Here is a 25,500-nt window from a genome sequence, read left to right on the forward strand (position 1 = left end):
AGAGCCTGTGCTCTGCAACGGGAGAGGCCACAACAGTGAGAGGCCCGTGTACCGCCAAAAAAAAAAACCAAAAACGTGGTGCTGGGAAAACTGGACAGGTATATGTAAAAGTATGAGATTAGGTCACTCCCTAACACCATACACAAAAAGAAGCTCAAAATGGATTAAAGACCTAAATATAAGGCCAGAAACTATCAAACTCTTAGAGGAAAACATAGGCAGAACACTCTATGACATAAATCACAGCAAGAGCCTTTTTGACCCACCTCCTAGAGAAACGGAAATAAAAACAAAAATAAACAAATGGGACCTAATGAAACTGCAAAGCTTTTGCACAGCAAAGGAAACCATAAAGAAGACCAAAAGACAACCCTCAGAATGGGAGAAAATATTTGCAAATGAAGCAACTGACAAAGGATTAATCTCCATAATTTACAAGCAGCTCATGCAGCTCAATAACAAAAAAACAAACAACCCAATCCAAAAATGGGTAGAAGACCTAAATAGACATTTCTCCAAAGAAGATATACAGACTGCCAACAAACACATGAAAGAATGCTCAACATCATTAATCATTAGAGAAATGCAAATCAAAACTACAATGAGATATCATCTCACACCAGTCAGAAAGGCCATCATCAAAAAATCTACAAACAAAAAATGCTGGAGAGGATGTGGAGAAAAGGGAACACTCTTGCACTGCTGGTGGGAATGTGAATTGGTACAGCCACTATGGAGAACAGTATGGAGGTTCCTTAAAAAACTACAAATAGAACTACCATATGACCCAGCAATCCCACTACTGGGCATATACCCTGAGAAAACCGTAATTCAAAAAGAGTCATGTACCAAAATGTTCATTGCAGCTCTATTTACAATAGCCAGGAGATGGAAACAACCTAAATGTCCATAATCGGATGAATGGATAAAGAAGATGTGGCACATATATACAAATGGAATATTACTCAGCCATAAAAAGTAACGAAATTGAGCTATTTGTAATGAGATGGATGGACCTAGAGTCTGTCATACAGGGTGAAGTAAGTCAGAAAGAGAAAGACAAATACCGTATGCTAACACATATATATGGAATTTAAGAAAAAAAACAAAATGTCATGAAGAACCTAGGGGTAAGACAGGAATAAAGACACAGACCTACTAGAGAATGGACTTGAGGATATGGGGAGGGGGAAGGGTAAGTTGTGACAAAGAGAGAGAGTGGCATGGACATATATACACTACCAAACGTAAAATAGATAGCCGCATAGCACAGGGAGATCAGCTCGTTGCTTTGTGACCACCTGGAGGGGTGGGATAGGGAGGGTGGGAGGGAGGGAGACGCAAACGGGAAGAGATATGGGAACATATGTATATGTATAACTGATTCACTTTGTTATAAAGCAGAAACTAACACACCATTGTAAAGCAATTCTACTCCAATAAAGATGTAAAAAATTAATTAATTCAAAAAATAGATAGGTCTGAGCTAGGTTGCTAGTATGGTGTTTTTGATTGCAACACCACCTTTTTATTGAACCAAATAAATTATGTCAAAAACCTGCACTTAAATTATAGTTATCTTATGCATATGGAGGTAAAAGCCCTTTCATTATTAATTTATATTTGAAACCACTTGTTTAAATTATTTCTGATACTATATAGCATAGTAGATAACACCACAATTACAGAGAAACAATAATTAGGTACAATATAGTGATACAGGGATAAGAAATTCAAAGGGAGCAAAAGCTCCTTTTAACAAGGTCTGAATGGATGCATTAGAAATTATGGGGGTAGTTCCTTCTCCTAAGGCGTACATTTATTGGAGTAACAGCCAAGGAGACTGAGACAGTTGAACTGCCTTCTGAAAGGTTTCTTGAGGACTGGGTTATGGGATACACTTCAGGAAGCTGGAGAAGAAGTTACCTGGATGAAAGTCCATCTGAAAAAATGTGGGGTGGCTTCTAAGGTGGGAGCGATGGCTGGGGAATTCTTTCTGCTTCAGCTGGTATACTCGGAACGCTGCTCTTTCCCCTCCTACCTCTGTGGTTTTGGAACACAGCCTCTTCATTATTAATGAGTTTTAAAATGCAGGTGAGCAAACCAGTTTAAAATTTTTTCAACTTAGTATTTAGCTGAAGTTAAAAAAAAAAGACTTGACAAATTAAAGGACTCTAAAGTGCATTACTAATGAAGTCCCTAAAGTGTTAGTGGTGATGCTCTGCAGGAAACCTGTGGACGGTCAGCTCCACCTTCTCTTTTACTTCCACGCACCTCTTTATCTTTCTCTGGCTCGAAGCTCCTGACAAGATTTTTTAGTTCAGTGAGATAAGGACAGACTTTGGGGCAGAGTCTCGGGTAAGCATTCTAGCTCTGCAGTACTGTGTGACTCTGTGTAGGTTCCGCACCTCGGTTTCTTTATCTGAAATACTTCACTGGTAAGATCATTATCAAGGGCTCAGAAGCAGCTTGAGACATACGTGTGACCCTTGCCGTGTGGCTCTGCGAGAATGGCAGGCCCTGTACAGAGTCCGGAGTAGCTGTAATGATCTCTTCTTTCTCCCCGAGTCCAGGGCGTGGCCCACAGGTGAGCGCGGCTGACCTTCGGAGCACCCCAGGTATGCGTCCGCAGGTGAGCGCCCTCGCCCTCGTGGCTCCGGTCAAGACCCGAGGGCTAGCCGGGGCTCGCTGGGGATGGAGGAGGAGAGAGGGAAGAGGCAGGAGAGGAGAGGGGGAGGGGAGGAGAGGGGGAGGGGAGAGGGGAGGGAGGAGCTGCCCGGAACGCTCCCGGCGGCCCCGCGCGCACGCTCCCGGCGGCACCGCGCGAGCGTGCTAGGCTGCTGCCCCGGCGGGACCAGGACGCGGCGGCTGCTGTAGCGGCAGCGGCGACCACAGGCCGAACTCTCGGCGCTCTCGGGCGCTGGCCGGCGATTGGTCCAGAGAGGAGCGGGTGGTGGTAGCCGAAGTCAGCCGCTGCAGTGGCGGCGTCAGGTGAGAGCGCGAGCCGCAGAGACCGGGCGTGGCGGGTGCCGCACAGGGAGTCGGAGCCAAACTCACGGCGCGACCCTGGGAGTCCCGGGAGGAAGGGACGAGGAAGCACTTGCAGAGGAGACGCCGGAGCAGAAGGGCGCCGGCGCTGAGCAGCCCCGAAGTTGTCTCTGTCGAGTCGCGCCGAGCCTGGGCTTACAAACGACGCCCCCGGGGGTCCGGTCGCCCCTCAGGAATCCGCCGAGCGCGCGCTTGCGGCCGGACGAGGGCGGGCGAGGGTGCCGAGCCGCGAGCGAACGCAGCAAAATGAGCGGCGAGGGCGACTACAACTTCAGACGGGTGGCGATCCGGCGGAAGTCCAACCCCTCCTACCTGCCGCCTGGGACCCCCCGGCCTTGGAGTCGGCCCTCGTCGCACCTGGAATGGGCCGAGACGGCCACGTTCAGGGGCCAGGCCCCCGCAGACGCCCCAGGTAAGCGCCTCGGGAGGTAAGGGGTGGGCGGGGGTGTTGTCGCAGTTGATGGACCGCCGAGCGCCCTGCAGGTGCGCCCCGTCCACCGCAGCGGTGTGAGCCAGTTCGGAAACCTTCCCAGAGGGCTGCGCCGGGCCGCCCACCCACTTTACCTATTTTGTCCCTTCCCCCAAAGGTCCTTGGCGGGAGCGCGCCTGAGGCTGAACTTATCAGTCCTGGAGGTCACTTACCAGGGAATTCCGGAAGTAAAGGATAACTCTTTTTTTAAGTTTGATTACGAATTAATAACCAGTTTTCTACTGAAGTTTAAGGTTTTTCGCTAAGTTGCTTTCGGCAGACCTTGTGAAGGACTAGTACAATAAATGCGGGAGGCCGATGTTCGTCCTGGTCCGGCCGCCTACCTGTTGAGTGACCTCGGACCAGCAATCCTGAGTGCTCCGGTTTTCCCTTTTGAAAAAGACGCTTGAGTATGAAAAGCTGTAGGTCTCTCAGAAGAAAACATGTTCCTACTCTCAAGAAATTCAGTTTTTATTGTGGTTTTGTATTGATAAATTAAGATCTCAGTAATGCGGTATTTTGAATTCTGAATTCTCCATCGACTCTTAGTCTTGGAAGAAATCCTCAAAATGATCTGTTGCAGCCCACAACTTCTTCGCTCTTTAAAGGCATTCTGTTCTCCCTAGGCGGGCTTGAAGCTACGTAGAACACATTAGGGATTTTTTTTCTTGAATTGCAAAACTTTTCTTTAACCCCCACCCACGGCTTTTGAGCTCCTATTGTGCCATAAGCAGAGGTGGCTTGTGTATAGACCAGTTATGAGGCAGAAACCTTATTTGAGTAGCAGAAATACAAATGCTTTTTTATTCACTTACACTCATTTTATTCTTATTAAGCAAAGCTGTTATGGTTTAACTGTGAAGTCTTGGAGCTTTAAAATTTTTTCTGTTCCGTCCTGAAGCTGTAGTATTTACTCATAGGACAGAAGAGCATGGTGGGTGATGAATTACAAATTTATAGCCACATTAGGTAAGGGCAGAAATAGTGATGTGAGAAAATATATAAACAAGTAATCGAATCACAATGGTTTAGGTCTCAATTTCCTCATCTTTGAAATGAAGACTCTGGTGAAATAATCTCTAAAATCTCTTCCCAGATTCACCCTAAAATGAGTAGAGGGGTGTTTTCTTCCTTTTAAGTGAAAATTCGTTACTTTGTTTTGAAGTTACTTATTTATGAATTTTTTAATTGTTTGAGCTACTCGATTTCTTTCTTTTTTATTTTTTTGTGGTACGCGGGCCTCTCACTGTTGTGGCCTCTCCCGTTGCAGAGCACAGGCTCCGGATGCGCAGGCTCAGCGGCCTTGGCCCACGGGCCCAGCCGCACCGCGGCATGTGGGATCTTCCCAGACCAGGGTACGAACCCGTGTCCCCTGCATCGGCAGGCGGACTCTCAACCACTGCGCCACCAGGGAAGCCCTACTCGATTTCTTAATCATCAGCAGTTTTCAGTTGGAGGGTAAAGGGATCCAATTTCTTTACATCATTATTTTACTGAAAATCTCGTGCTTAGTTTCAAACTCTTTGAGTAGGTGAGCAAAAGATGAATTGCCTCCTAGAAGTAGGAGCGAGCAGTATAAATCATTTCTGCAAGGCAGCTGTGCTTATGGAAGAGTCCTTTTTTCTTTTCTATTCTCTTTTTTCTACAGAGAAAATCCAGAACACTTTCTTTTTTTTTTTGACAAGATGGAGGACCTAGCAATAACTTTTCTAATCTGTTAGGGTGTCTCAGTATTGTTTAAAAGAACTCAAAGTTCTTGTTGCCATTATTTTCAGGGTTGAAAATTAATTACTCGATCTTCCTAGGTATGATTATTCCTCTTTACCATGATGTAATCTATAGTATCTGTTGGAGAGTGACCTAATGTTTTGAAAAGTAGTCTGACACTATTGAGTGACCACACCCCATTCAATTTGGTGAGGTAAAAACATTTTAGAAATTGCTTCCTTCTTTGAATCTAATCTGCCTGCCTATTAAGTTTCATTCAACTCTTTATCATTATATAAGTAGGATCCTCCCCTCATCAAAAAGTAAACCAGGTTGAAATTCCCAAGAAGTGCCAATTTACTCTGTAGTACCTAGAAAAGTATTTATATATGGAAACTACAACATTTAGACCCATTACATGTATAGTGGATGTTACTCATAATCGAAGTGTTACTTTCCCTCTTGAAGAAGGAACAAAAACTAAGAATTCAGTTTAGTGGTGTTGTGTTATATTCCATGACTGTGAAATCCGTTATTTTTAGAGCTCTTTGCTTTTTCTCAAAAAAAAAAAAAAGAAAAAAAAAAGGAAAGAAGGGGAAAGACAAAAAAGTCTACCAACCACATCCTCCATATATATCTGAATGGCAGTGTCCTCGTCTAGGTGAGGTAATTAAATTAAGACATAGGCTTTGGGGTCATATAGTGCCCAAGTTCAAGTCCTTATACTACTGGTTTTATGAATTGAATCAAGTCTCTTAATTTCTCAATTTCTTCATCTGGACAATGGAGATAACAGTACTTTATAAGATTGTGGGGAGAATAAAGTAAGATTATATAGATAAATGGCTGGCACAAAACAAGTATGCAGGTTAGAATCATAACAAGGAGTCATTATCCGTTTCTGTTTCCCAAAATGTCTGGCACTAGGACTGGCACATAAGAGACACTGTAAATACTTGTTGGATGAATGAAAATCCTTCCCCTATGGTGTTCATAATAGCTACTGTTTATTGAGTGCATTTTCTATATCTAAGAATTGTGCTTTGTGATACATACACACCTGAATATGTTTGTGTATGAATTTATTTCACAACAATTTTAATAGGTAGGTAGTATTATGCCCATTTTCCAGCTAAAGAAATTGAGGCACAGAAAGTTTTACTAACTTGCTTGGAATCATAAACTGGTACTTGTTTAGCTAGATTCAAATTCAAGTGTGCCTGGCATTAAAGGCAGTGCTCTTACCACACATCACATAAAGCATATAATTCCATTATGGTAAGAACATACATTTAAAGGGATATTTTATACACACACAGGATGAAAATTTTGTTACTTTGTGTATGTGTGTGTGGTTTTTTTTTTTTTTTGGGTCCAGCTTTTTTCTGTGCCTTTCCCTTTTTTCTTTTCTATAGTCTGAATATCTGAAACCCTTGGCGGGGGGAGAGTTTGTCTATTGAATATCACTGAAGGTACCTTATTTCCTCAGTTATTCCTTCGTTTTATGGGAATCCTGAAGGATCTTTATTGAAGATGCCTTTCTTTATAAAATATGTTTGTTTCTACTTCCAACCCATGACCACTTTGATTAGCCAAGCATTTCTTTGACTTGAAGAAGGTGTAAATTTAGTTCAGGTTTGCTAAGGGGAGATCAGCATTGTTGTCATTAATTTTTCCACTTTGGATTAGTGTAGGTCTGCAGACTTTCTTATCCTTTTATCCAAGGTGTAGCCTCTTCAGTATGGGTCCCAGGTTCAGTCCTTTCCCATTTCACAAGCTCAAGGCCCATGTCTCCCCTTCCACTTGCAAGAGCTGCAGTTCCTGGGCTCTAGGTTCCCCCACTAGAGTTTAGGTTTATTGTTCTTTTTCTTTTTTTCTCTCGTCCTTGGGAATCTCCTTTATTTTCTTATGATTTCAGCAGTACATTTAAAAGTATATCTGTTGTAATTTATTCAGCATCTGGGTGCTTCGTGGTGAAGGACTTTTTACACTATTTGTGCAGACTTTCTATAAGTAGAATTCCTTTTTCCAATTCTCACCATGGTTAGAATACTCGATTTTCAACACATACTCCAATATCCTGAGCACTTTTTTTTTTTTTTTTTTGCGGTACGCAGGCCTCTCTCTGTTGTGGCCTCTCCTGTTGTGGAGCACAGGCTCTGGACGCGCAGGCCCAGCGGCCATGGCTCACGGGCCCAGCCGCTCCGCGGCATGTGGGATCTTCCCGGCTCGGGGCACAAACCTGTGTCCCCTGCATCGGCAGGCGGACCCCCAACCACTGCGCCACCAGGGAAGCCCCCTGAGCACTTTTTGAGGACTAATTTTACCTTTGTTGGAGGAGGAGGGATGAAGATTTGGGTTATACCAATAAGAGTAATTACTGTTTATTGGATGCTGATTCTGAACCAGGACTGTATGTGTATTACTTATTCTTATGACAACGCTGCAAGATAGATGGTATTATCATTTTAGAGAAAAAGAAAAACCAAGTTGCAGTGCTCTGCAACCAGCCTAAGCTTCGGAGATAGGATTTGAACCAGGTCTCTCTGGCTTCAGTACTCACATGCTTGTAATACTAGTTCTTAAGGTTTCCCAGGGCTTTGGAGGCAAAGCCTCCATATAACATATATGTGTTTCATATATGTTAGGGCTAATAGTGTTTGTAACATTAATGAATGCATATTATATTTGAAACAGTGATCTAAACACAATTTATCTAAAGATTTATAATAAAATGGTGATGTTAATTTCATCAGTGATTCTTAGAAGCTGCTTAAGGTGGACTTTGAAATAGGAAAGTCCTTCAGAGAATCAGGAACCAGGAAGTTTTCTTATTTCTTGGAAGGCCAAGAGCAGTTTAAAGAGTAGTCAGTCGTCTTTCAATGAATAGCCATGTAAACTTGTGAACTTAGGAACATTGAGAGACTTTTAATCCACAATCACCTATTTGCTTGCATTCCTTTCCTCTACTGAGAAAAACTCAGGGTCATGGATCTAACTGGTGACAGAGAAGAGGACCTGGACTTATTGGGGTAGGAATTAGGGGTTGGCCCAAGGCCATTACCTCTGTACTTAAAGGGCACGTGGATTCAATCTTGGTGTAATCAGGGTGACCCTCTTGTTAGGGATTAATTCAGCTGGTGATTTGAAGTTGAAGCCAGTGCTCATTTACCGTTCTGTAAATCTTAAGGCCCTTTAGAATTATGCTAAATCTACTCTGTCTGTGCTCTATAAATGGAACAACAGAGCCTGGTGACAGTACGTTTGTTTACAACATGGTTTACTGAATATTTTAAGCCCTTCTGCTCCAAAAAAAATATTCCTTTCAAAATATCACTGCTCATTGACAATGCACCTGGTCACGCAAGAGCTCTGATGGAGATATACAACCAGATTAATGTTTTCATGCCTGCCGCCACAACATCCATTCTGCAGCCCATGGATCAAGGAGTCATTTCTTCTTCTTTTTAAATTAATTAATTTAATTAATTGGCTGTGCAGTGTGGCTTGTGGGATCTTAGTTCCCCGACCAGGGATTGAACCTGCGCCCTCAGCAGTGAAAGTGCAGAGTCCTAACCACTGGACCACCAGGGAATTCCCCAAGGAGTCGTGTCAATTTTCAAGTCTTATTATTTAAGAAATGCATTTTATAAGGCTATCATAGATAGTGATTCTCTGATGGATCTGGGTAAAGTCAATTGAAAATCTTCTGGAAAGGATTCACCATTTTAGATGCCATTAAGAACATTTGTGATTCATGAGAAGAGGTCAGAATACCAACATTCACAGCAATTTGGGAGAACTTGATTCCAGTGCTCATGGATGACTTTGAGGGGTTCAAGTCTTCAGTGGAGGTAACAAGAGAATTAGAGTGGAAATTGAGCCTGGAGATGTGACTGAGTTGCTGCAGTCTCATAGTAAAACTTGAATTGATGAAGAATCACTTCTTATGGATGACTAAAGAAACTGGTTTCTTGAGATGGACTCTACTCCCAGTGAAGATGCTGTGAAGATTGTTGAAATGACAACAAAGAGTTAGAATATGATCAATACATAGACTGAGTTGATAAAGCAGTGGTAGGGTTTGAGATTGACTCCAATTTTGAAAGAAGTTCCACTGTGGGTAAAATGCTATCAAACAGCATTGCATGCTACGGAGAAATCGTTTATGAAAGGAAGAGTCAATTGAAGTTAGCAAACTTCATTGTCTTATCTTTAAGAAGTTGTCACAGGCACTCCAGCCTCACCCTGATCAGTCAGAAGCCATCAGCATCGAGGCAAGACCCTCCACCTTGCAAAATGATTACGACTTGCTGAAGGCTCAGATGATGGTTAGCATTTTTTAGAAATAAAGTATTTTTAAATTTTTTATTTATTTTTTGGCTGCGTTGGGTCTTTGTTGCTCCGTGCTGGCTTTCTCTAGTTGCAGTGAGCGGGGGCTACTCTTTGCTGCGGTGCGCAGGCTTCTCATTGTGGTGGCTTCTCGTTGTGGAGCGCAGGCTCTAGGTGCATGGGCTTCAGTAGTTGCAGCATGCGGGCTCAGTAGTTGCATCACGTGGGCCCTAGAGCACACGGACTTCAGTAGTTGTGGTGCGTGGGCTCAATAGTTGGGGCACGTGGGCTCGGGCGAGTGGGCTTCAGCAGTTGTGGCTCACGAGCTCTAGAGTGCAGTCTCAGTAGTTGTGGCGCATGGGCTTAGTTGCTCCGCAGCATGTGGGATCTTCCCGGACCAGGGCTCGAACCCGTGTCCCCTGCATTGGCAGGCGGATTCTTAACCACTGCACCACCAGGGAAGTCCAATAACGTATTTTTAAAGTAAGGTATGTACAGTGTTTGGAAATGTAATACTGTTGCACACTTAATAGACTATAGTGTACTGTAGGCATAGTTTTTATGTACTGGAAAACCAAAAAATTGTGACTTGCTTTATTACAATATTCACTTTAGTGCAGTGACCTGGAACTGAACTGCAGTATCTCCAAGGTTTGCCTGAAAATTCTTTTCTACATGCATTTGCTGGAAAGTTGATTCAAAAAGGATTTAAACATAATGCATTTAATTTTATGGATGTGAGTATTGTGTGTGAGATTCAGTAGGTTTAGACACAAGCTCATGAATCTGTATTTTTTAAAAGTATATCAGATAATTCTGATAATCAGCTTGGTTTCCAAATGCCATCCTACCAACTGCATCAAAATTACTTGGAGTGCTAATTAAAAACCAGCAGTACCTTAGATAGAATGAGTCAGAATCTCCAGGGGGTAGGGTTAGCTGTATTTTTGACAAGAGCCCCAGATGATTCTGATGTGCAACCAAACTTCATCAACTACTGTGCATTTCCAAGCTAGGGTAAACCCCACCTTTGGTCCTGAGCCCAGACAACCAATATTTTTTAGGTGCAAGGCAAAGAATGATATAGATTGTCCCTCAACTGACACATCATATTGGCCCTCTGTATTTTTGGCAAACTTTTTGCCCATTTCCGGTTGGTTTCTAATTGTATTCTTTACATTTGGTATACTATTTTGCTTGGTTCTTTTTTCTCGACTTAACCTGTTAAGTTGAAGTAGACTTTAATTTATGCTGATAGACAATTTATATACGACTGGAGTATCTGACGTGAACACAAGTGACCTTTCATTTCAGTCTTGGTTTCTTAGTGTCCTTTATTGCTGCCCTCTGTTTCTTTCCTAATCTGGAGGATGAATCCACTCCTCATTTCACAGGCTCCTTGTCCTACACCTCCACTTCTCTCCAAATGAGGTCTTGCAAGACTTTAAACTTTGATATTCTCTGGAGCTTTCTTCCTTAAACTGCTACATATACTTCCATTGCTGCCTCCGCTTCTTCATCCCCTCATCCCATCCTTCTCCCTACTTCCTTTTCTTGGTCTAGGCTGGCTTCTGTTCTAAACTTGATCAGTGTTCTAAGTCAGCAGTGAATTCCTACGTATCATCCAGTAGCCTGTTTGTAGTCCATATTGTTTTTTTTGTTTTTGGCCGTGCGGCGAGGCTTCCCTGACCAGTGAAAGCGCCGAGTCCTAACCACTGGACCGCCAGGGAATTCTGTGGTCCTTATTCATAATTTCTGGGTGGTATTTCCTTCTCTTTTCTTTTTTTGGCCATGCCACGTGACTTGTGGGATCTTAGTTCCCCAACCAGCGGTCGAACCCGCGATGTTGGCAGTGAAAGGGCAGAGTCCTAACCACTGGACCGCCAGGGAATTCCCGGTATTTGCTTCTTTTTAAAGCTCTTTTCTTGGTCCTGATTTTCATACTTCAACTGGATCTCCAAGTTTATTCCTTTGACTAGGTCATTTTTCTCCTTTCTCTCCTCCAGCATTCCCATTATTTCCTGCCACCTCTTACTTGGTGGTGTCATCCACCCTCTGGGCTTCTTTCTCTTTACTGCTGAATAAATGTAAATGTCCTAAGGGTACCAAATTGCAGCTCCTTTTTCTGCTGCAATCTAGCCCATCCTCCTGACTTTCTTGGAGGAATTATTAACCTTGCTTTTGTTAGACTTCAAAGTTTATTTTAAATCTGCTCTTCCCTCTTATCTACTTGCTACTGAGTTAGCCACCCAGTTGTTATTGATTCTTCTTCATTTCATGATGGTGGCCTTTGTCTTATTTCAGGGCACTTCTCCCACCAGCTATCCAGGTTACATCGCCCCCCTCCCCCAATTAATTTTCTTAAATCTGGGTATTGTTCATCTCCTTCCCATGGTCAAAGCTTTCTATGGCTCCTAACTGCCTGTTATTGATGTTTATAATGGAGTACTCTATATACACTTTAGTGACTTTGGTTAAACCTTTACCAGTAACCCTTCAGTATAGAAATGGACCTTTCAAAATTCATATAAACATTTAATCTTATTTGAACTATTCAATATTAAACCTAGAATAATCATGCATTAGTCATGCTTTAGGAGGTGTGTGTGTGTGTGTGTGTGTGTGTGTGTGTGTGTGTGTTTTCAGGAATAAATTTGGCATTGTTTGTAGAGCATTGTCCAGAATTAGTCATCTGTCCTTGGAATGCAGTTAATAGTGGGTGGACATTAGCACCAGTAAATACTCTTAGAGCCCATAATCTGTTTTGTATTATTGCCTCACTTATGCAGGAATAGAGTGAACACAAACCCAACTGCTGTGCCCCTCTCATACACATACCCACTCACTGGAATTAAACTGTCAACTTCACCAACTGCTGCATCTGCAGAAACCAGGGAGCTGCTTCCGTTCTGGGGACTGCACCGAGCCGCAGTGAAGCCTTGCTGCAGACAGGTATCTAGTCTGCTCTGCAAGGCTGGGTTGTTCACTGGGGCCTCTGGCAGAATTTTGTGTTAGGACACATGTTAATAAGTAGCCTTTAAAAGTGCCATGACTTTACCATATGTTATTTGTATTTTTAAAATATATGCTAGTGAGTATGTTTAGGAGGTGAAAAGTCAGTATGTAGAGCCAAATAAATTATAAGATACCCCAGCTGAAGAATACGCTTATAGTTTCAAGTGCAGTGTAGTATAATGTATGGGAAGTTACCAAATTATAGACGAATTCAGTTAAAATTAATTACTAAAAACCACTTGTAGAAAAATACAACTTTTAAACAAAGTCATCTTTATTTCCTCTGCAGAAAATTGACTAACATGTAACATTTCTTTTCCTAAAACATGCTGCCTTACCTTAATGGTGTCATATTGATGATGAACCAATATTGATAAGTAATGTTGGGAATCCAAAGATGAATGGAACAAATTTCCATCCTAGAAGGGGGATATGATGTATAATAAACACCAGGGTATAAGGTCACATTGGGTGTAAGAACAGTGATCAGAGTGATCATATTTCAGAGGACGGCACTTTTTTTTTTTTTTTTTTTGCGGTACGCGGGCCTCTCACTGTTGTGGCCTCTCCCGTTGAGGAGCACAGGCTCCAGATGCGCAGGCTCAGCGGCCATGGCTCACGGGGCCAGCCGCTCCGCGGCATGTGGGATCTTCCCGGACCGGGGCACGAACCTGTGTCCCCTGCATCGGCAGGTGGACTCTCAACCACTGTGCCACCAGGGAAGCCCGGAAGGCACGTTTTTAACTGTGCTGCGTCTTCACTTTGAGGAAGACTGCACATCTGACTCGTGCCTTTGGAGTTACCCATGAGCCCATGTGCTGGTTCATGCATCTGATTGGAGCACCTTCCTGCTGACACAAGCTGAAAATCCATGGCAGGCTGGAAAAACAAATCTACCCACAGGTTCCATTCAGAGCCATTAGCCAGTTAATTCCATCAGTATCTCTGTGTTCTCTTTTCAGACCCTTATATCCTTCATTATAAATTTTCCTTCCTAAGACCCCACTAAAGCTGGATCTTTCAGTCCTTCAACAAGTGTTTCAGTGTTTACTATGGACCAGGCAGTTGTGTTGGGGCCTAGAAATCAAGGTGAGAAGAATACACGCTAGTGGTTTAGAGTGTGGGCCCTGGAGTTGGACTGGCTGGGTTTGAATTCTTCTCTAGTAATTAACTGGGTGACTTGGAACTCTTTGACTCAGTTTCCTCATCTATAAAATGATAACATGATATATTACCTACATTGTGGAGTTGTCGGAAGAATAAAAATGTTATTGTTTTTAAAGGGCTTAGAACAGTGCTTGGGAAATGTTCAAATGATAACTTTTTCGGTGTTTTTGTTAGGATTAACACAAATACTACTCTCACAGTTCTGGTTTCTTTTTGCATCTTATGTGTATCTCTGATCTAGCGCTGTCTCTCTGGATTGTGATTGGTTGTTTACACTTGTACCTACTGAGCACAAGTTACTGCCCAAGGTACAAGCTCTTTTAGGCACATATTTTCCCACCCCCTTTTATCCACTTCCTGCCTAGTCCTTTCCTCCCCTTAGTTCCTGCCAGAGCTGCCTTTTACTGCTGGCCTCTCTCCTCAGTATTTCCTCCCGTGCTGTCTTGAGCCCTACTTTTATGTCAGACTTCCTTAAAGCCTGAATTGCATCACAGAACCACACCCTGCCTCTGTTTCCTGACTGAAGCCTGGCTCTCACCTTTAATGCTGGTTCCCTGGTGACTCAAGTGGCAGTTGATCTTCCACCGTCCACATAGCTGCTGGTCAGGACCTGTGGTCAGCTCTCTCTTAGCTTTTCCTGATATTTGTTTTCTACCCTCCTGGAAGAAAATCCTCCTGCATTCACTCTTGCCAGCCACCTCAACTTCTTCACTAAATTTCTCCTTGTTTTTCCTGTGCCTGGCCCACCAGTCCCTAACTTGAGTCATCCATTGCCATTGCTCCTCAAGGGCCCCTCAGAGTCCACTCAAGGGCTCAGTAAATATTGTCAACAGAAGAACCCCAAACTAGCTTGGCATATCTTGCTTCAACATAAGAATTTTCTGACAACGCTGAAAGAATATGGAATTGGTTTCCTTTGGTGGTTGTGAGTTCCTTATTAATGAGGATATTCAAGGAGAGGCAAGATGGCTTCGTGGCTATAGAGGAGACAGAATGTCAGATGTAACCTTTTCTGACCAATAATCCCAGCTTGCACACTAAAATATTCTGTCAGTGGTCTCAGCTGTCCTGTGTCTGCACCATTCATGTTCTCCTGTCAGCAATATGTACTAGTTTTGTGCAGGGGTGTATTATGAGGAAAGGCGTGGGAATAGTATACTTTGTTCTCCTTGAGATTTCATGGACTAGATATCCCTTTCAGTGTAACAGTTCTTATTATTCCTGGCATCCTTTCTGATGCTGTTATATGTCTTGATTCGAGAGTATACTGGAGTTTGTAGGCCCTGGGTTGCTCCTTCACTGAAAGGCCTCAGAATGCTTCGTCATGTTGTCAGGAGTTTCATTATCTTATACGTATCACTTACCATTCCAGGTGTCCTCTCCTTGAACAGTCTTTTTTTTCTTTGCCTGTTATTTCTCACTATTAGGACTTGGCTTTTAAGGTCAAAACTTCTAATAGTGCTCCTTTCTTCTGCCCATCTCTAAAGGGCATACTTTAAAAAGCAATCTGACACGTAGAAACTAGGCATGATCAGAAGCAAGATTTTAATTTCCAGCTCTCATACAAAAAGATGAGATTGTAGAACATCTGAGACCTGAAGCATCACTGTATTGTTTTCTGTCTCTTAATGTATTTCATAAAATTTAAAATATTTTATCAAGTCTTTTTAACATTTTAACATCTCTGAAATTGGGATGCTTTTTTCAGTTGGTGCTGGTTAAAAAATTGTGAGACATTAAAATATAGACTGGCCTAAATTTTAAAACATAACTGTAAAATATTTACTGCCTCTGAATAGTAGCAAAGATTATGAATTTGTGGAATATATAACTGAAAACATTGACTAACATCCCCACCCCCCTTCTCTAAACCCAAACATACTATGTGTGATTATATCTTCTATATCTGTGACTACTCCTTCTGCCTCTTAATTATAATTAACAATCATAAGAGTCAAAACAATAATAGCTATCATTTATTGAGCAATTACTTTTTTGGTCAGACATCCTAAGTGCTTTACATGCATAAACTCAATCATCACTAGTAAGATCTGTAATCCACATTATACAGAAGAGGAACCAGAAGTCCAGACAGATTAAATAATTTGTCCAAGTTTACCTGGCTGGGGAGCCAGGATTTTAAACTCAGGCTCTTAACCCATGTACTTTCCTACCTCCCATAAATTTCTTATTGCCAGTTTTTTTTTTTTTTTTTTGGGCTGCATTGGGTCTTTGTTCTGCACACAGGCTTTCTCCAGTTGCCGCAAGCAGGTGTTACTCTTTGTTGTGGTGCGCTGGCTTCTCTTTGTTGTGGTGCACTGGCTTCTCATTGCGGTGGCTTCTCTCATTGCAGAGCTAGGCAGCGGGCTTCAGTAGTTGTGGCTCGTGGGCTCTAGGGCGCAGGCTCAGTAGTTGTGGCACACAGACTTAGCTGCTCCGCGGCACGTGGGATCTTCCTGGACCAGGGGTCGAACTCATGTTCCCTGCATTGGCAGGCGGATTCTTAACCACTGCGCTACCAGGGAAGTCCCTTATTGCCAGTTTTTTTTAACATCTCTGAATATAAGGATAGTAATTATTGATCTTTAGTAACGGGGAAGATACTGTCTCTGATAGTTTTGTCTAGTTTATCCAGAGTATTAAAAAGAGTAACTCTGGTCAACTGCAGCTAGTGAGGAAGAGGAAAAAGAGGCATTTCAAGGAAAACGAGAAACATATTCTTTTTTCTTTTTATTTTTTTTTTTGCAGTACACGGGCCTCTCACTGTTGTGGCCTCTCCTGTTGTGGAGCACAGGCTCCGGACGCGCAGGCTCAGAGGCCATGGCTCACGGGCCCAGCCGCTCCGCGGCATGTGGGATCTTCCCGGACCAGGGCACGAACCTGTGTCCCCTGCATCGGCAGGCGGACTCTCAACCACTGTGCCACCAGGGAAGCCCAATATTCTTAAAAAAGATTCTGAAGATGGAAACAAAAAGTAGCTTTCTGGCCTTTGCTGTGCAACCAGACCTCTTGGGAATACTCACCTAATTCAGGCTTCTACTGCTTTCTTGTCATATCTCATTAGCAGGGTGATGGTTATGTACTAAACTTTGAAATTATGTAAATAGTATTAATTTTCAAGAATCCTGTTAAATTTGAGATGTTCTGAAAAAACAGGCAAAACTGCCTTTCTCCTCTTTTATTCCATTAAAAAAAACAAAAATGGATAGCTATATAACAATGCATAGAATACTATAGAATGTATATATTAACATAATATATATTAATATTATTATATATACAGGTACATATGTATATATAGTATTAATATATCAATACCATGATCCTATTGGTATATGTTGGCAAACCACTTTAATTTTTCTAATTAAGAGAATTATGCATAGCTTTTTTCACTCTTTTAACATCTTAATGTAATAAAAACTTGGATGTGAGGAGTTACACTCAGACAGGCTGTCCCCCATGGAAGAACTAGGGAACTGACTAGGGTGCTAATTAGAACCCTTTATAGTCCTTTTACAGAAAGCGGTAAACTCACGCCACTGGTTATGAAAACAGTGAAAAGAAGGGAAGAGAAGGATTCAGGAGGAAGCAGGGAGGAAACTGCCAATGATGGCAGTCATTGTTCTGAAGTCGGTGTGGTGCCCAGTATAAGCTCATTCTCATTGAGAACTAATGCCCGTTTCTGAGTTTTGGAACTGAATGACCAACTTCTATGTTTTTGTTAACCTGAGAGATTTGCTTAACCACATTGTGGGCATTGGGGAGGTAGAAAAAAGAAATAGAAAATTAAAAGATATTCACATAATCCCCACCTTCAGTGGGCAGCTGTCATCATACAATGTCTGAAGGCCTCTGATGAAGCAGCGGGCAGGGATGGTGGAGGTGCTTCTTTCCCTCATGGTCTTGATGGTGGCTCATTTCTGTAAACTTAAAAAAATTGTACTGGCAATTCCATCTATCACTGCTGCAGTAAATGTACTTATTTCAGAATAGTCATTCCTGCATATCTTTTGTTAATTGTTCATTTCTGGCATAGATTCCTGGGTCACTACAGTTTATACTTTTGCATCTAGAAAAGGGATTTATAATCTCCTTATTTTGGGTCTCAAAGCTAGCTCCTTACCATTAGTTCCTGCAAATGCTATAGTGGCTCATTGAGAAAATAGGCTTTGTTATGGACATTTGGAAAAGTTGAATAGTTTGTGTCTGCTTATTTTCCTTTATCCAGAAACTGCCCCCCTCAGAATAGATTTAAAGAGAATAATTTCTCTTTTTTACATTTTTTCTTTTAATATTTTCCTTTTGCTCATGTGTTAAATGACACAACTTTTTATTGTAGACCTGAAAGTCTCGACTAATACAAAATTTCAGTCAATTGAAACCTTACTTGCAATGTTTAAAAAGTATTGAGTTCATCTGCTTCACATCTTTACTTAAGTACACCTCGCTGAAGCCTTTCCTTGGCCATCTTATTTAAAATTGGAAGCCCCACTCCTGTGCTCCTTTACTTGTTTTATTTTTCTCTACAACACTTACCACTAACTCTTAATTTTTTAAAATCTTATTTTCTGTCCCTCCATCTCCACCCCAATATACACTAAATCCCATGAGAGCAGGGGTTTTTGTCTGTTGCATTCTCTTTTCCAAAGGCAGGGTATACAGTCAGGATGTTCAATATGGATGCTGCCAAGCTTGGGCCTAAGGACTTGTTCTCAGCGGCTGGTCTGTGAGACAGGGAAGGAGGTGGCAGGTGTTTGTGTTTGGGGTGAAGGTGAGCATTTGACACATCTTAGAGGTAAAGTGCCAGGTCTGGGCCCTTTGCACCAAAGCACCAGCAGTCACAGCAACAGAGACACCATGGGCTGGTGTTTTAATGGGAATAGGTGAAGTCAGTGTGGGATCAAACCGAGCTGAGAATAAGGTAGACATAGGAGGCCTTCAGTTCATCAAGTTGAGCTGTGTATACAGAGGAGCTTTTTTCATCACCTCTTTTAGTAATTTGTTGAATAATTTTAACATGAAGATGAAACTTTCCATTCGCATCATGAGAGCAGTAGCCATATTTTTCTTGTTCCCTGCTGTTTGTCCAGCACTTAGCAGAGTTCTGGTTCATGTTAGGTGTTTGTGAAATTCTAATTGAGTGAGTGAGTGAATGAAATCCCATGTTGAGTGCAACATTTCAAAGTGCATATTTTATGCGGGAAAGGGGGTGGAGAGAAGGAACCCTCCTACATTGTTGGTGGGAATATAAATTGGTGCAGCCACTATGGAGAAAAATATGGAGGTTTCTCTAAAAGCAGAGTTACCATATGATCCAACACTCCTGGGCATATATCCAGAAAAGACAAAAACTCTAATTCAAAAAGATACACACACTCCAATGTTTGTAGCAGCACTATTTATAATAGCCAAGACATGGAAGTAGCTAAATGTCTATTGACAGATGAATGGATAAAGAAGATGTGGTATATGTATACAATGGAATATTACTGAACCATAATAAAGAATGGAATAATGCCATTTGCAGCAACATGGATGGACCTAGAGATTATCATACTAAGTGAAGTAAGTCAAAGACAAATATCGTATGATATCACTTATTTGTGGAATATAAAATATGGTACAGATGAGCTCATTTACAAAACAGAAACAGACTCACAGACATAGAAAACTTATGGTTATCAAAGGGGAAAAGGGCTGGGAGGGGTAAATTAGGAGTTTGGGATTAGCAGATACAAACTACTATATATAAAATAGAGGGAGGTGGGATGAATTGGGAGATTGGGATTGACATATGTACACTATTGATACTATTTATAAAATAGATAACTAATGGAAACCTATTGTATAGCATAGGGAACTCTACTCAGTGCCCTGTGGTGACCTAAATGAGAAGGAAATCCAAAACAGAGGGGATATGTATACGTATAGCTGATTCACTTTGCTGTACAGTATAAACTAACACAATATTGTAAAGCAACTGTACTCCAATAAAAAAAAATAAGATAGATAAACAACAGAGTCTTACTGTATAGCACAGGGAACTATATTCAGTATCTTTTTTTGTTGTTGCGGTACGTGGGCCGCTCACTGTTGTGGCCTCTCCCGTTGCGGAGCACAGGCTCTGGACGTGCAGGCTCAGCGGCCATGGCTCACAGGCCCAGCCGCTCCGCGGCATGTGGGATCTTCCTGGACTGGGGCATGAACCCGCGTCCCCTGCATCGGCAGGTGGACTCTCAACCACTGCACCACCAGGGAAGCCCTATATTCAGTATCTTGTAATAACCTATAATGAAAAAGGATATGAAAAAAATATATATGTATATATATCTGAATCACTTTGCTGTACACCAGAAACTACCACAAACATTGTAAATGAACTATACTTCAATTAAAAAGAAAATTCACAGTGCATATTTTATGCCCGATATATAAAAATCTAGTTAATATGCAAGCTTTATCACCATCTTATCTCAATTTTTTCTTTACTCAGTTTCTTTATTTTTCCAACATAGCATTCCTTTAAATAAGTTTCCTTGGTATATTTGAGAGATGATTCAATTTAAAAGTGCATTAACTATATAACTTTCAAAACTATATGTTTTATGTAACAAAGTATTCTCTAATTATAGCTGTTGGAGTTAACATTACTGTTAATTGTTTCTTTGAGACAAAGTTACATCTGTGAGGATCTCTGTCATGGGTTGGGGGTGGGGTGCAACTAAAAAAAATTCTTTGGCAAAACAAAGGGACTGGCTCTCTCATTGTAAATTTAACCTGAACTGCATAACAAGCTGAGCCTTTTCCCTTGGTTTTCTAAGGTTCTTCACACACTCTGTTCCTTTTCAGCTCTTTTAATTAATGCTATATTCTCAGACTTTATGTCTACACTTACAAGATGGAGGAGAACACTAAACCACAGTAATATGTTCTGTGTTATTAGCTTGCATTAGATGTTCCTTAGCCACAGAAAAGTTGGTTATCCTGTAACTAAAATATGAGGCTCAGGTGAGCAGTAATAGTTTAAATACAAATAACTTTTTACAGCTGGAATATTTAAAATAGTTTTGTTCCCTCCCTCCATGGGTAAACTTCATGCACATGAAAATAATTTTAAATTTGTAGGTTAAATTCGTTTCTTAGCTCCTTTGAAATAGTTTGGCCTTTTCAAAAAAGAAAGCTTTAATCATACTGTCTTCCTTACAAAAGGTCACTTCCTTCATGTAAATTAGGATATTTTTGCATCTGGGTCCACTCTGTGGTTTCTTTATGGGTATAATTAACTTAATTGCCTTCTCAGTGCTTTATGATAGGAAAATGGGAACTATTTTAAACTTTTGTAGGTATTGACATTTAAAATGATTAAACTTGTGAACAAGGTTCAACTTTATTCTAATGCAAAAATCTGCACAACATGATGAGGTACAGTATAGTGTTTGACTGAATTTCGTGCACTGTATGTAAGTCATGGAATATGCACGAGATAAAAAAAATCAAATATAATGGTGAATGATAGAAATTTCTGTTCTGAGAGGAGTAACTTCGTTTCTTGAAACTGGGGTAAAAGTGGTTGAGAGATCTGGCTCAGTAATCAGACTGGCCTTAGCTTAAAGCCTGCCTCTGCCACTTTACAGCTTTGGGAGGGCTGCATAACCTCCCTAAGGCCATTCCTTTATAAAACTGGGATAATGAAAGTATTTATTTCATAAGGTTGTGAAGGATTAAATGAAGTAATGCATGTAAAGCTTGATACATTTCCATAATCAGTATGCAATAAATGCTAACTATAAATTATATATATATTTTGTGTATGTGTGGTATGTATACTGGAATTGGGCCAGGCCCTTTTGAAGATGTCTCATAAAACTAATGTAGCAAAACTTCTAGGCAGATACCCATGTTATTTAAGTAAGTACAATCAGCTGATTTCACATTAGCAGATGTCTTTATTTGCTCCTAAAATCTTACGAAGTGAAGTTACATTTACATGTCGTATGAATTCCCCTTTACCCTTTTGGATATTTCCCATTTGACCAGAGTCTTTTCATTTTTGGTAAAAGTGAAATATCTTTTCTAGACACACAACCCTACTATTGCACATTATTTCACCCTACCACATATACATTCTGTATACCACATATGTACCCTTTGTCACTGTAAAAATTACTTTTCACAATGTTATTGTTCTCTATTGTGGCAGGTAGGAATGTGTCCTTGAACCATTTCTTCACATCTTAGAAAACATTAATATCTCACTTGTTATAGAAATGGTTTGGAAATTATAGTATCGAATAACACTGCACTTCCATAGGTCATTCTTGGCATAACAGTATTAACCCCTAGAACATCAGCCCAACTTGAAAAAGGAAAAAGTATCTGCTCTTAAAATAATGTTGAAAGCTCTGTACTTTATTCATGTTAGCCTTCACTCAGCAAATTCTTTAATAAGCTTGGTTTTAATTTTTCACTGCTCATGCATGGCAAATAAAATGCCACAAATGAGGAAAGGGATGAGAGTTGATCTGATGGGAAGTGGCTACAGGAGTATGCTTTTAGACATGACAGTGGAAATTGTCTGACAATCTGATATCAAGAGTAGAAAAAACTCAAAATACCACCCAACATTTCAGTAATGGACAGTCATAACTATATCCTTGTCATCAAAAAAATGTTAAAGAATATTCAGCATTGTAGAAAGCAAGATAGCATATAATTTCCTAGAAATTTCAACTGAAATATTTTCAATTTTACCTTCATATAGCAGACTACACATACAGTGTAACATAATTAGAAATAACATTCTGACCATTATATCACAACCAGCCATCTTTTTTCTTCTTTGGTTTCCATTGGCCCCACCTCTTAAGTCTTTGTGAGATCAAAAGAGTGTTTAATTAAAGGGTCTTAAAATTCTCTACAAATGAATGTGGTTGGTTAACAAAGAATTTTCTTTTTTGATACTGATTATGATGTTTCAGATGACCATCAATAAGGTATTTGGTTAGTGCAGGATTTCTCAAGTCAGCACTGTTAACGTTTTGGGCTCAATAATTCTTTGTTGTGAGGGGCTCTTCTGTGCATTGTGGGATGTTTAGCAGCATCCCTGGCCTCAATTCACTAGATACCAGTAGCTCTAGACATTGCCAAATATACCTAGAGAGCCAAAATTGCCCCAGGTTGAGAACTATTGGTTTAGTGTAAATGCGTTTAAGTTGGGTGTGAACTTAAATTTAAATTAAATTTAAATTAGGTACGAACCAGGGACTTCCCTGGTGGTCCAGTGGGTAAGACTCCGTGCTCCCAATGCAGGGGGCCCGGGTTTGATCCCTTCAGGGAACTAGATCCCGCGTGCATGCCGCAACTAAGAAGCCCCATGCTGCAATGAAGATCCCGTGTGCTGCAACTAAGACCCGGCGCTGCCAAAATAAATAAATAAAAATGAATAAATATTTAAAAAAATAAATTAGGTATGAGCCAAATGCATCATTAGTCATTTTAGCTTTGCAGAACAACCAGTTACCATCATTTCTGGTTGGTCATTTTGGGTACCTTCTGGTCTCACTTTTTTTGTTGTTGAATGGAGGAGAGAACTGCCTGTGTATCTTACATTGTCCATATTGTAACTTGAAAGTACTGAAAAAGATTTCTGTGACTCACAGGGAAGTGTACATCATTGTTTTAACTTCACATTATAGGAGCTTCTAGACTTTTTGGTGGGCCATATAATTCCTAGTAGAGTGCCAAGTGCTGGTTGAAGGGGAGAGCACTTGCAACTTGCCTAATTTTACCTGGTGCCCTAAAATAGCTGGTGCTCTTGAATTCAGTCTCTGGATATGCTGAACGCAGCAGGAGAGAGCACCAGAGAATCTATGAGAGAGATGAATGTTGCCAGCCTCTGTTGCCCTGGCCAGAGAGGGTGCTGCTGGCCTTGCTATCTCATTTTCTCCTCTTTCTCATTCCATCAAGAGTTTTATCATTTCCATATTGGTTTTGCAGTAGCGTGAACCAGATAAGGGGATGCGCAAAAGCACCAGAGGAGGCTAGAGCTATGGGAATGCTTTGAGGGAGTTTTAAATAGGCCCAGAAATAATGGCAGAATGTGAGAAGTGCACGGGCGATCAGAGGGGATTTGAGATGTTGCTATAGAGTGGACATTTTATTCATATTCATATTTGAAGGCCTTCTACATGCCAGGTGCTAAGCAAAGAGTTTTATATACACAGCTTCATTTAGTCCTCCCACCAATTTTCTGAGGCATGTACTGTTATATTTATTTAACAGATGAGGAGGCCAAGGCCTCAGAAGGGTGATTGACTGGCCCAAAGGCTCACAGCTACTAAGTGGTAGAACCAGGACACATCCAGGCTGGTCCAGGTATGAAGCCTGCAGTCGTAACCACAGATTCAGTTAATATGCTGCTAGATACTACATTTCTAGTTTGTGAGATTTAGAGACACAAATAGTGGAAACTTATCTTTTATTCTAATTAAATAAAAAGAAACTAAAATACTTTGGACCTGTCAACTTAAAAAATATGTGCAACGTAGAAGTTGAGAGTTACGGTGTTTTTTTTTTTTTAATTAATTAATTTTTATTTTTGGCTACGTTAGGTCTTCGTTGCTGCACGCAGGCTTTCTTTAGTTGTGGCAAGCGGGGGCTGCTCTTTTGTTGCATGTGGGATCTTCCTGGACCAGGGCTCGAACCTGTGTCCCCTGCATTGGCAGGAGGATTCTTAACCACTGCACCACCAGGGAAGCCCCAAGAGTTATGTTTTATTCAGTGGGAATTTTTACGGGAGGCAGCATCTCAAGTAACCCTGAGAGAACTGCTCCAAACAGGCCAAGGGGGGAGCTAGGATATATAGGAGTATTACAACAAAGTGCAGGTAGTAGGAACAAAAGATTACTGTTAGTTAAAGAAAACTAGAAATCTCAAGCTTAGCACTTTTCTATGTATGGTTCATGCAAGAGTCTGGGCTCACTGAAATCATTCCTTTGATATGCATCTCAGCTATCTCGGGCCTGTATCCTGTATTTTCATATCCTGAGTTTCCTCAGGGCTCACTGGGGAGTGGCTGCAGTCTGATGACTGCTAGATGGTAAGTGTTCTTTTCCTTCCTGAGTTCCCTCAGGGCTCACCTATGGCAGCTCACCTATGGCAGTGGTTGCAGTCACTGATGACTGTGACATCCTTTGTTTACTGATATGGCAGGCAATATTCCATTTATCAGACCACTGAGAAGAGAAATAGAGTGCTCCCTGGCCTTGTGAGAGCCCATGTCTTCTAGCAGAATACCACTCTTACTCCTTTCCTCCTTGTGTGTGTGTACGTGGCTTCCTGGTTTGGGTTGGTAGCTTGTTAATTTAGGTGGATATTTAGGTAGATTTAAAAATATTTTTGGATAGATATTTTTAAGGCTAGAAAGGAGATTACATGCACTGTTAACTGTTGATTTATGATAAGATAAATGTATAAATCATCTAGATATATCTCAGACCATTGTTCCTGCCCACTGTCATCTGCTTAAATAAAATCTCTGCATCATGCTTAGAGAATTACTTCAGGTGATCCCAATTTATGAACAATAGGCTAGTAGCCCTCTGGTTTTATGGTATGTTTTATGATAAATAAATTCCTCTTGTCCCTCTAGTTAAGCAAAGTTCACTGAACCATCAGCCCTGGGATCTGGTCACAGTGGCTCAGCTCATTCCTGTCCCCAACTATTCCTAATAAAAAAGTTTTATCTTTAAAGCTCTTGTTTG

At 41.2% G+C, this 25,500-nt stretch overlaps 1 protein-coding gene across 4 annotated transcripts in view; it reads left to right on the forward strand.

Moving 5' to 3' along the window:
* The first annotated feature begins 2,893 nt into the window (after positions 1-2,893).
* FGD4 (FYVE, RhoGEF and PH domain containing 4) overlaps positions 2,894-25,500 on the forward strand; it is a 207,335-nt gene continuing 184,728 nt past the window's right edge. For 3 of the 4 annotated variants that reach the window (XM_022577921.3, XM_022577920.3, XM_089920478.1), the window contains exon 1: positions 3,182-3,460. In XM_022577921.3, coding sequence (XP_022433629.2) covers positions 3,295-3,460 — 166 coding nt within the window. In that variant the 5' untranslated portion in view covers positions 3,182-3,294. Of the gene's footprint in view, positions 3,461-25,500 lie in introns of all 4 variants that reach the window. The other variant, XM_089920476.1, reaches the window with a different exon arrangement.

The sequence above is a fragment of the Delphinapterus leucas genome, chromosome 11 (assembly GCF_059928025.1).
Source record: "Delphinapterus leucas isolate spDelLeu-1000000601 "Yukka" chromosome 11, BTC_Dleu_Yukka2, whole genome shotgun sequence".
Lineage (NCBI taxonomy): Eukaryota > Metazoa > Chordata > Mammalia > Artiodactyla > Monodontidae > Delphinapterus > Delphinapterus leucas.